Source organism: Vombatus ursinus, unplaced genomic scaffold (genome assembly GCF_900497805.2).
Source record: "Vombatus ursinus unplaced genomic scaffold, bare-nosed wombat genome assembly UNPS02004691.1, whole genome shotgun sequence".
Taxonomy (NCBI): domain Eukaryota; kingdom Metazoa; phylum Chordata; class Mammalia; order Diprotodontia; family Vombatidae; genus Vombatus; species Vombatus ursinus.
Window position 1 is genome coordinate 4,239,457 of NW_020944469.1, and position 12,609 is coordinate 4,252,065.

At 44.5% G+C, this 12,609-nt stretch overlaps 1 protein-coding gene across 1 annotated transcript in view; it reads left to right on the forward strand.

Moving 5' to 3' along the window:
• The first annotated feature begins 4,438 nt into the window (after positions 1-4,438).
• LOC114026147 (transmembrane protein 182-like) overlaps positions 4,439-12,609 on the forward strand; it is a 29,960-nt gene continuing 21,789 nt past the window's right edge. Inside the window, exons 1-3 of the mRNA XM_027839763.1 lie at positions 4,439-4,591; positions 8,451-8,568; positions 12,280-12,378. Of these exons, the coding sequence (XP_027695564.1) occupies positions 4,439-4,591; positions 8,451-8,568; positions 12,280-12,378 (370 nt within the window). The remainder of the gene's footprint in view (positions 4,592-8,450; positions 8,569-12,279; positions 12,379-12,609) is intronic.

Here is a 12,609-nt window from a genome sequence, read left to right on the forward strand (position 1 = left end):
TGTGGAAAGCTCTGTCAAGAAGGGTGAGGATTGAGAAAAGGCAATTAGATTTGGCAAGTAAAAGATCATAGGTAGCTTTGGAAAGAGCAGTTATATTTGAATAATGGGGTCAGAAGGTATACTGCAGAAAGAGCTTAGAATAGAGAGGATAGAAAATAGAGCCACTAATTGTAAATGGTTTTATCAAGAACTTTAGCCATAAAAGGAAGGAGAGCTATAGGATGATACCTAGCAGGGAAGGATATTCAAGTGAGGGGTTTAAGGATGTGGGAGACATGAGACTGCTTATAGGCAGCAGGGAAACATCAAGTAGATAGGGAGAAATTGATGATTATTTAGTTAGAGTGTGTGGTTGATAGAGGGGCAAACGACTGGGGAAAATAAGATGTAATGGGATCAAGGGTTGTTGTAGATTGGCTCTCCTTGGTAAAGAGAAGGGCTATTTCTTCACGTGAAATAAAGGAAAAGGGGACATAGTAGGGGAAGAGATCTGAGTGATGTGAGATGAAGAGGAGGGGAGAAGAGGGAGCTCTTGGTGAATGGCTTCAGTTTGCCATGCCTCTCCTCTTTGTAAGAAGATTGAGCATTTGCTAGTTAAGATGGTTTCTGGGTTCATTTGGCTTCCTCATTGTAGTCACTTTTACATCATTTTGACTTCTCTAAGAAGCCAGTCAGTGTCTTGACTTTCACCCTCCTCCTTTTTTAAGAGTAAACAACTCATTTAGATAATTTGGCTTAGAGCTATTATAATTCTATGTAGCATCTTCTCATCTTTTTCATTTCTTCTACTCTGGTGTTAATTATTTACTTTTTCTTTAACTAGTAGATAGTGGGACTGACTGTAGAAAGACAACTGATCCACAACTGAGCATCCCATCAATAACCAGTCATTTCCTATCTGCTAAGATAGTGTACATTTCATTTTTTGATATTTTGTCCAACTGGTGTTGGCAGATAAATTGCAATTATCTTCCAAGTGGCCTTTTGGCATGTCCGCATCACAAGTAGTAGTTGACAAATTAATTTTTGTAGGATCATAGATTTAGGGCCAGTAGTGTCCTTAGAGACCATTTACTGTATGTACTCCACTTGTTCATTTTACATAGGAGGCAACTGAGGCACAGAGAGGTTCAGTGAATTACTCAAGGCCACAGAGCTAGTAAGTATTAGAATGAGGATTGGAACCCAGATCTTCATGCTCCAAATTCAGGGCTCTTTTTACTAAACCAGGTAAGAGGAAATTGTCCCTCTTGCAACTAAGTCAGAGTCTGATCATTCTAGAAGAGGAATAATATTAAATATTTAGGATGTGAAACTTCAACTGTCACCATCAAACTTTATCAGTGAAATTGGCCTTGGCCTTTAAAAGTGTAGTGAAATCAGATCTGACTGGCTAATTCTCCCCAGGCTGCCAGCTACTCAATCCTGACAATCTTATTTTAGTCACCAGCTCTTTGTCACTGATGCAGCTTCTTTTTATAAAGACTGATGAGCACGCTCAACTAGTAACACAAGCCACCCAAGGCAGGGCCTTTGTGTCACATTGATAGACGCAGCTTTGTGTGGCAAAGTCAAGGTGTTGGGCCCAAGAGCAGCAAAGCCTGGAGCCTGGTGAGGTCTCAGCTAATTGGGAAGCTTCTGGTGGGGAAACTCCAATCTTAAAGAGGCAGTGCCCAGGGAAGGCCCCTCTCTGCTTGCTGACGGGAGTTAACTTTTAGACAAGGAATGGAAAACCCATCCCCTCTCCTCCCTGGGCCTCTTGGACACACCCTACTGGCAAGCTCTGCCAAGCCATGGTGATCTGGGGCCATATCTCCTTTTTCATGTAGCTTTTGCAGCTGACTCTCAGGCTTCTGGGAAGGGAGAATTCCTTCACTGATATGAGCAGGTGGAACAGTTGGGGGAAAAAATCGCTGAAGGGCAGCTGACTGGGGAGGAATGCCCTCTCTTTCCATTGCCCCCTTCTCTGTTGCCCAGTCCATCAAGATCTGCCTTATCTGTGCTTAGTCTGGACCATTCAGATGTCACGATTCATTTGCTTCTCCTTATATCGTTGTTATAAGAAATCATAGACTCTCAAAGCTAGAAGAGGTGTCAGATCATCCATCTACATGCAACCTGGAGCCTCTATCATAGTCTCTCCAAGCAGCCAATTCCTTCTAAGAATGTAAAAGCACCCTTTCCTGAAGCTGCCTGGTGAGGGAATTTTCCTTCCTAGGCAGCTCACTCCCTCTCCTTTGAGATTGTCTTAAGGGTCAGGAGATTTTTCCTGATATCAAGCCTAAATGGGCTTTTTGGCCCAGGCTCCAACCAGTGCTCTTGGTTCTGTCTTCAGGGGCCAAGGAGAACAAGGCTAATTTCTCTTTTGCAAGATAGGTTTTAAGTACATGGAGACATCTGTCATATGGCCCCTGAGTTTCCTCTTCACCAGGCTAAACATCCCTGATTCCTTTAACCAGTCCTCCTATGGCATGGTCAGTAGTCACTTCTCCATCCTGATCACTCTCTCTGGATGGATTCTGGAACATCTATGTGTTCCTAGTGACCAAGGGATGAATATTCAACAAATGCTTGTTGCCTGAATCAATAAAGGAACTTATTTCACAGACCTCATCTGTGTCTTTCCTGTTTCTGCACTAGCTAAGTGCCATATGTGCTATACAATTCAACCCTGGATCACAGGCCGTTTGGTTTTGTCTTCAGTTTTATGGATAGGTTTCATTTTCCCTAGTAGTCTGTAAGGTCTGTGAAACAAAGGATTGTGACTCTCTGTGTCCCTGCCCCCCTCCCTCCACTTCCCTGCTGCCCTGGCCTTGGATATATTTGGGATAGGGCTTGGACTTCTTATTTCGTTAGTAAAAGGAACTCCCAGATGGGGCTACTCTCTCTACCAATGCGGGCTGGTGCCTTGTCTGCAACTGTTGTCTTAGAGAATTGTCTAGAGCAGTAGTTCTCAAACTTTCTGGTCTTGGGATTTTTTTACATTCTTTTTTTTCTTTTTACATTCTTAAAAATGACTGAGGACCCCCCCCCAAGAGTTTTTGTTAATGTGGGTTACATTTATCAGTATTTACCATATTAGAAATTAAAATGTCTTAGTGTTTTTATAGAAATAGTTTTGACCTCACAAAACTCCTGGAAGGGTCTTTGGGATCCCTTTGGATCTCCAGACTTTATTTTTTTTTGGCTAGGCAATGGAGGTTAGGTGACTTGCCCAGGGTCACACAGCTAGTAAGTGTTATGTGTCTGAGGTTGGATTTGAACTCAGGTCCTCCTGACTCCAGGACTGGTGCTCTATTCACTGCACCACCTAGCTGCCCCTCAATCCTATTTTCTAATGGATTCCCCCAGGGTTTCCCTTTCTCTTGTGCTTGATCATTCTTGTATCTTGATGCTTCCGTATTTTCCATGCTGCTGCTTTTCTTTTTGTAATTCATTCCCCCCCCCATTAGCAAACATTTATTTTTCCTCTTTCCCACTCCCATCCCTCTGGAAAACAAAATCTTTATAACAAAATGCATAGTCAAGGAAAACAAATTCCCACATTGGTCATTTCCCAAAATGTTTGTCTCATTTCACATAAAGAGTCTATCACCTATCTGGCAGTGGTGGGTAATACTCTTTTTAAAAAAAATTTTTTTGGGTAATATTCTTCATCAGTACATCACATTAGTCTGTCTTGCCTCAAGTCGCTTCCCACTCCAGTCCATCCTTCATTTAGCTGTCAAATGATCTTTGTAGAATGAAAGAAGCCGCTAGCACTCATTTATCTAGTCTTCTTCATTTAACCTAATTCAATTCAATGGGCATTCGTTGAACACCTGCTACTCGCAAGGCACTGTTCTAGGTACTAAGGAAACAAAGCAAGATCCAAGCAGTCCCTGCCTTCAGTGAGATTGCATTCTATCGGGGGAGATAGCTGGATTCCCATGTCCAGATGAGTAAATATACACTACAGTGTATGTAAGGCAGGACAAAGTCATTTCAGGAGGTAGAAAGCATTAACAGTTGGGGAAATCAAGGAAGATCATTCGCATTTAGGAGAGACACTTAAGCAGTGCCTTCAACGCACCTGTGCAAAGGTGTGGATTGTAGAGGTCGTGAAGGGGAATAATATACAATCCGACTGTAAAGGTGTGTGGGAGCCAGCCTTCATTTGGGAAATGAATATGCCTTTTTTACCATTGGATTCTTTGGGCCACACTTGTGGAACCTTTTGGCTAATACTCCAATGACTTGGCTGAACAAGGTCATCTTCTTTTAATAGCACTGCTCTTGGAGCTCTCCACAACTTGGACCAATCCTAAAATGATATTCATCTGAGTCTTAAAATAGGACCCCTCCTCGCTGTATCCCAATGCTGGGCAGTCCCTGACAGCTGGTCACTTCAGAGCTTCTCTTGTGGGGCATAGGGAGCAGCAAAGCCACTCATTCGAGCATGAAAACTGGAATTGGTGCCCTGGTTGCGGGAATCGTTGGTGTTATTGGCATTCTTCTGTTCCTCGTTGCCTTTGGAACCGAGTACTGGCTACTAGCAACAGAGGCCTGTGGAGAGTTTGCATCTAAAAATGGAACTCTGGACACTGAGATGGTAAGCAGTGATCAGATGAATGTTATGAAAAGCCACCGGGGTTCCCTCTAATGGCCTAAGAAAGATATTTGGGTCCGAGGAAACTGCCACAAAAATGCTACAAGATGGCTGTTAGGCTTTTCATTTTAACTTGTGTTTTTAGCACCTGGCAATGATTGAAACTATTGGGTATTGGCAAAGCACCTACTGAAAAACACTGCCATTGGGAAGCCCAAGTGAGGCCTGAGAGGGAAAGAGAAGCCCAGTCGTGTCCTGGACTTGTAGACTTGCTTGGGAGTCAGGGGATCTGGGTTCTACTCCCAGCTTCGCTGCTCCCTAGCATGTAACTTTGGCCAAGTCACTTGTCTCTTATGAGCCTCAGTTTCCCCCTCTGTAAAACAAGGGGGTTGGCCTAGATGTTAGCTAAGTTCTCTCTCCCTTTTGAATGGTCTAGGGTCCTGGTGGCTTAACAGCAAATTGTGGCAGGTTGAAGTGTCAGGAGAGATATTTTACTTACTTGGAGATGGTAGTCTAGGTTCTCCAAATGTTTAGGGCTCTCATTCCCTTTCTTATTTCAAACTAAATGTCATATTTTCAAAATTATTTTTGGCCCAGACCTGAGATTTCATCAGCACAGGGAGCTCCTTGTGTGGAAACTCTCTCCAACTGTACACAATGGCAATGTGTCTGCAATTTGCAGTCTTAGAGAGTTGACGGGGGCATTGAGAAGGTAGGTGACTTGGCCAGGTCCACAGTACTGGTCTGTGTCAGAGGCAAGCCTTAAAGTCAGGTTAGGCTGCCTCCAAGGCTGGCCCCCTCACCATTGTACCACCTGGCTTCTCCTCAGCTATATACCTTAAGCAATAGGTCAGGGATTTATGCATTTGAGGAATTTGGCAAAGTAAATGTCCAGGAAGGCTTACAGAGAAAAACGGATCCAAACATTCCATTCATTCACTAAGGAAATGGTTTCTAGAATTAAACTCTGAGGGAGAGCTTTCTCTCTCTAGACCTCTGAAAGCAGTCTTTGTTTGGTTTGTTGAGCTCAGATGCAGACTCATAGCTTTATCTCAACAGTGCCATGGTGCTCATGTTTAATGGTGTTCTAAGGCATGGTCAGAAAGGCAGCAGGGCATCGGAGGAGATCTCAGAGTCAGTGGGGACTGGGTTTGAGACCCGCCACTGGCACATTCTCACTGTCATCTGAAGCTTCACACCAGGAGGTGACCACAGTGATGAAATTATGGGTCTGGGTTAACAACAACCAAAGTCAAGGCTACTGTCATATATATTTGGGGTACATATCTGTATGGGCCACCTGAATGGCACCGTTTTCTTCCTTAGTTGTGAGTACAGGAGCTGTCTGCTCTTACTCAGTGGAAAAGGGAGCTTACTGACACAGAAGTGTCATAGACTTGGTCCTCAGAGAAACTGGCAGTCAAAACCACTGTCTCTGCTGTCTCTGTTTCCCTTTTCCCCGCCATTGGGATCTTTCTGCCATCTGATGCCTCTGTAATTGTAGAATTTCAGGTAAAAGCAAACCCAGTAGGGAAGGTATTTGGAAACAGAGGATGTGGGGAGGTTGGGCTTTCCTGGCAAAACTTGGATCACAATACTAAACACAACACCACGAAAGGATATCTCTCCCTGGTCTCTAGCTGGGGACTGTCAGTGTAGTCCAGGAGGCATTCCAGGGAATCTATACAGAGTGGCAGAATCCTCTGTTGGGGAATATTCTTAGTCTCTGAACTTAATATGTATCCTTATGGAACACAATACGTATGTACCATATTTGTTCAAATATAGGCTGTACTTTCCCCCCACATCTATCTTGTATAAAACCTGATTGTTGCCTACTATCCATGGTATTTTTCAATGTCTATATCTCTTTTTTCTTTTAAAGAGATCTCATTTTGGGTGTACAGCCTGTTTTTAAGAGAGGCCAGTATCTAGGCAAATACAATAATTAAACTTCATTTAATGAAAAATAAATCCGTAATTTAAGGTTGACACTAATCCAGTCTCACCTCCCTCCTAGTCCCTCGCAATTAATGAAGTTTGACTGTATTTTATAATCCAGCCTTTTATTCAGCCACTGCCATCCTAGCCAAGGAACTTGGAAAAACAAGCTGCCAATCCACACTGGTGGCCCATTTTTCCATGCATCAGACTCACCTGGAACCATTCTGCCCAAACGATGAGGACGGTACATCAAGAGACCAGGGGAATCCTGGATCTCTGCCCATTGGACAACCGAAGAGACATAGTGGGACAGATGGTTTCACAGAGGTTTGCAAGATGTTTATTAAGTAGGACTGGAGCATTGTGGTTAGTTAAACTGAAAGCTTGTGTCCAAATGGTTTTCTGATACAGCTGTAAGAAAAAATATATAAATCTGAGTTGATAATGGGAAAGATATTCAAACAAACTAACATCCCAGTTTGGGAACAGAGTATTTTAGGGAATTGTTTTTTTTTTAAATTTCCCGGGAGTTTAACCATTTTTTAACCAGGAGTTAAACCATTGGTGGGATTGCACTTATTCTTGTCTGTAATTAAGTAGTGTTTATAACTCCCACATCGTATTTAGGTCTCTGTCAATTAGTCAATTGACAAGTATTTCTTGATTTGTAGTCACAGAATCTCAGAATTGGAGGGAATCTGGGGGCCACCTAGGCCAAAGCATTCCCATCTCCAACATCTATCCCCAATAAGTGGGCATCCAGCTTTTGCTTGAAGACCTTTAATGAGGGAGTCGCCACTGTCTCCTGAGGCAGCCCTCTCCACTTTGGGGCAGCTCCAATTCTTAGGGACTTTTTCTCTGACTTCCTCCCACAACTGCCCTAGTTCTGCCTTCTGGGGCCGAGTAGAAGGAGTCTATTCCTTCTTCCATACAACAACAGGTTTGATAGCTTCCTGCCCCTTTCCCCCCTTGCCTCCTCCCCAGGTCTTTTCTCCTCCAGGCTATGCACCCCACATCTCCATGTTCCTTCACTGGATCCTCATATGTCATGACCCCAGGGTCATTTCTGATCCTTCTTGTCATCATCTGGACCCCCTCTAGCTTATCGATGTCCTTCTCCAAAGGCAGTACTCCAAAGACTACACCTGGTCCAGGGTAGGGCTGTTGGCTCCCTGGGCCTGGCCACCGCAGGTCTCCAAATGTAGGCTTGGGGACTGCCATGGTGTACTACTGACTTATTGAACTTGCACTTCGTTAGCATCTCCAGAGAATTTTCAGGCAAGCTGGTGTCTAGCCATACCTCCCCCGGGTTGTACTTGTAGAGCTGATTGTTTTTCGGTCCAAATGTAAGACTCTCTATCCCTTTTAATTTTTACCCTATTTGCTCTCTCCCATTGTTCTAGAATGTCAAGATCCTTTCGGATCTCATCTGTCGTCCCATGTGTTAGCTGGCCCTCCCAGCTTAGTGACATCTGCTCATTTGCTAGGTGGGCCTTCTCCAGTGCCCTCACCTTTGTCTCTGTCACCTATAAAACAACTAACCAGCAGAGGGCGCAGTGAGGATGCTTGGAGGCCCTGAACTAGTTGACATCAGTGCACTCTGTTGTCAGAAGACCTGGGTTTAAATCTTGGTTCTGTTCTTTACTTATTAGCTCTGGGGCCTTGAGAATATTACTTCCCTCTCTGAGCCTTCGTCTCCTCATTCGTAAAATGACTGGGTGATTTCTCAAGGCCCTTCTAACTCTAGATCCTTTGAATCAGGGTGCACCCTGGGCCCAGTCCTGTGCATTTAGTTTGCTTCCAACTTCCTGGAAAGCTAAGGCAGACTTCCAACTAGTGTGAGAACTCCACGTCCAAGCTGGACTTTTCCAGTGGTAGGACCACAGCTTCAAATGTTGCCATGCTTTGTTTCTTGTAGGAAGGTGTTTTCGGAGACTCCTCGAGAGGTGTCCTCACATTCCACCATGAAGGCTTCTTCTGGAGGTGCTGGTTCTCAGGAGAGGGCACCCATGGGAACGTCTGGAAATTCTGGTTCAGTGAGTGCAACTGAGAGAGACTTGCTCATGGCTTCTGGGAAGCTTTGGCATATGGGGATTATAAATTGGAGGGTAGTGAATACAAGGTGCTGAGCCTGAGTTCTAAGAGGCCTGTGCTCAGAGGATACCACTTTCTGTTTTCATTCACTGGTTTCTACAGAAGGCCTGTGGCCATTTGAATTCATCAGAAGGTCAAATTCTGGCTTGGCTATTCACTACCCGTGTGATCTTTGGGCAAGTCACTTAATCTCTATTGGTCTCAGTTCCATCAATGGTCAAATGAGTGGGTTGCACTAGATGACCTCTAAGACCCCTTCTATCTCCAGATTAATGATTCTATAACCTATAAAACTCATTCGTCCATTAATTGACCAGTAAGTATTTATCAACACTTACTGTGTGCCAGGCATTGGGCTAAGCCAATGTTTCTTAAGCTGGGGTTGATGGACACCTTGCTCTGTGGACAGTTCAGAGGGTTCATGAACTTGGGAAAAAAGTACATCTTTATTTCAATATAATTGGTTTTCTTTGTAATTCTATGCATTTTATTTTATACATTTAAGAACATTATTCTGAGAAGGGGTCCTTAGGCTTCACCAAACTGCCAAAGGGATTCATGGCACAAAAAAGGTTAAGAATACTTGTGCTAATCACTGGGGAAAAAGAAAAAAAAATAGTTCCTGCCCTCAAGGAGCTTACATTCAAATGAGGAAGCCAGCTTGTATATAAACAGGTACATATAAGATATGTACAGAGTAGATACCCAGTGTCTACTGGTTAATCCCACAGAGGCGGCCTTTGAGCTGAATCTTGAAGGAAGCCAGGAATTCAAAGAGGCCAAGGTGAGGAAGGAGAGCATTCCAGTCATGGGGGACAGTAAAGGGAAAGGTGCAGAGGTGGGAGATGGGATGTTGTATGCGAAGAATAGTATGCCAGTTTGCCTGGATGTGAATGGAGGGGTATAATGTGAAAGAAGACTGCAATGGGAGAAAGAGGCAAAGTTTGAGCAATTTAAGTAACAGAGAAGTTTATATTTGATCTTAGAAGAAAGGGAATCAGTGGAGTTTGGCAACCTGAGGAATGGCCTGCTCAGATCTTTGGTCTGGCCAAATCACTTTGGCCACTGAGTGGAAGATGGATTGGGGGAGTGGGGGAGGGTTGGGGCAAAGAGACCAACAGAAAGTCATTCTAATAGTGCAGGTAAGCAGAGATGAGATCCTGAACTTGAATGGTGGCCAGAAGGGGAAGTATGTGAGTGATGTTCTGATGGGAGAAGGGAGAAGATTTGGCAACTAGCTTACTAGATGGGGTAAGTGCAAGGGAGGGGTCAAAGATGACACCTAGGTTGCAAATCTAGGTGCCTGGGAAGATGGCGCCAGTCAGAGGGAAGTTTGGAAGAGGGGTGGATTGGGTGGGGAGATAAGGTGTTCAGTTTGGGACATGTAGAGTCTAAGTCCCCCCAAGTCTGGGCCTCATTTTCCTCATCTGGAAAATGAAGTACCTTCTCACCCTAAGCCTATGGTCCCCCGATATTTATTAACTATTATGTGGCCAGCCTTCCGCTAGGCGTCGTGGGAAATACGGGGGAGCCTAAGGAGCATAAACCACTCGCAGTCTAGTTTGGATCCAAGCTGTGAATGGACAAAAAGGTCAGCAATCCAAGATGGGGATATCAGAGGCAATGCTGGACAGTGATGATTTGTGTAGGAGGTAAGATTTACGGAATTTCTCAGGAGGACTTAGGAAGGAGGATGGTGGAATAGAAAATGAGCCTGAAGAGTGGACAGGGGGATGTTCCAGGACAGGACTTTGCTCAAAGGAGGCATTTAAACAAATGTATGTTGAATTGAGTTGAATTCCAGGGCATGAGAAAAGATACCAAGGTGTTTGGAGGACCTGTCCAAGTGAAGCAGTGACTTTATATTAGGGAGTAATAGGATATTAGGTTGGAATGGTAAGTTGGGACCAAACTGTGGAGAGCCTTGAATGCCAGGCTAATGAATGAGACTTTATCTTGTAGGTCCTAGGGATCCAGTGAAGGCTTTTAAGCAGAATCACAGAATTTCAGAGTTAAAAGAGGCTTTGGAGTCCTTCTAATCCAATCCATTTCTGAAACAGAATGCCCACAATGCCCTTGATAAGTGGTCATTCAGTCTTTATTGGAAAACCTCCAAAGTAGAGGAATACCTATTGTCTTTCAAGGTGGCCCATTGCTTTTGGCACTCAACTGTAATTTGGCTTCTTTGTGTTTCTACCCATCACTCCTCATTCTGTTTTCTAGGGCCAAACCAAACCAGTCTAGACCATAATCCCCATGACTGCCCTTCACATACTTGAAGATATCTATCATGTCCTCTAGGCCTTCTCTTCTCCAGATTAAATATCCCCACTTCTTTCAATGTGCCTTTCTGTGATGTGACCTTGAGGCCTGATCAGGGGCATGACCTGATGAAAGGGACATTTTAGGAAGATTAACCTGCCAAGGGGTGGGGGTGGGGTGGAAGGAGAGACTGAGAGACCGGTTAGCAGCAGGGGCCAAATGCAAAAGCCTTTAGGAAGACTCCAAGGGCTTGAAACCTTTTGGGGGTGTGGAGAAGGAGGCATCAAGGAGGAATTCAGCTTCAAATGAGGGTGAGGAGGACAATTACAGTGCTGCTGATGGAAGTGTTTCCTGTGTGAGGGCCTGACGGCCTGAGAGCCTCCTTTTCAGGTGGGTGTCAGAGCCGGGCACGTGCAGAGGCATACTAAGAGGAGAAGGCAGCCCGCACACTCCATGTTTTTCATTGCACACTTCACTAGAGACTGACAGATCCTCATTCCCTTCTTTGGCATTGATTAGAATAGAAGCAGATTAGGTCCAATTATTTTGATCCCCTTGTCCTAATGATAATCAATTCAATAAGAGTTCCAGAGGCATTTGGGTAGGAACAAGTGTGCCCTTATTATGCTCTGCTCCTCTTAACTAGGGAACATTGGAAAAGAAGCGGCCTCTTGTCAATGTCTAATTGCAGCAGTCTCATTAATCACTCAGCACTTTTCTGGTGCTCATGTCCCTCCTCATGGCTGCAGACACTGGCCATTCCCCAGAGCAGCCAGTGACTCAGTTCCCTTCCAGATGGTTTGGCACACGTGACGCTATTATGGATGCTATTTCGGAGTGTGCCATGGCACACTCTTATCTCTTGAGTTGGAAGATACAGAAACTGTGAACATGTCCCATTATACTTCATGGCCAATCTGGAGTGCCAGCTTTGGGGACTTCTTTGGAGGCCGTTTCCTTCTGAGCCTCAATGTCATTGCTTCCTTCCCTCCGTGAGGATGTGTAATCAAGGTGACTGCATGAATCCCAACCCTGCAGTGTCTTTCCAGCTTCTAATTGCACAAATGTGCAAAAGGAGCTCTGGATGTGGGAACTTCCTCCACCAATGCAGATTACACGGGTCTATGACACAGTAGATAGTTCTGCAGAGTTGCCTGAGACACATAGAGGGTGTGATTTGCTCAGTAAGTGTCAGAGGTATGATTCGAATCCAGGCCTTCCTGACTCCAAGCCCAGGGCACTCTCCACTATCCTTCCACTGCCTCTATAGTCAGGTCCTAATTATTTTTATCTGTTTTGTCCGTTGTTAAATGTGTAATTTGCAGAAACTTAAAGTTTGTTGGTTTGGGTGCTCATTAGATTCTAATCAGTTTTTATTTTTCCTTTTGTAGCTAACCAACCTCGTACCAAGCACTGCCGCCCCGGTTATCTCTTTCCTATGCCCATTGCTCTGGGACCTTTACCACACCCTTCTTATGATGCGACTGCAGGTGAGTTTGGAAAAGTATGCTTAGGCCTTGTGTTTCCTTCTCCCCTCCAACCTGACCTTTGTACTCAGTCTCGTCTTGCTTTATGCCATTGTAGACACAGAACAGAAATATGTCATACACGAGACATGGTCCAAAGCCTGTTGTCTCAATGGGCTGGCATACAGAGTTACCAAACCAAAGTTGTCATTTGGATCCTTGTACAGGCCAGTTGGCTTTGCTTTGTGGACCTGA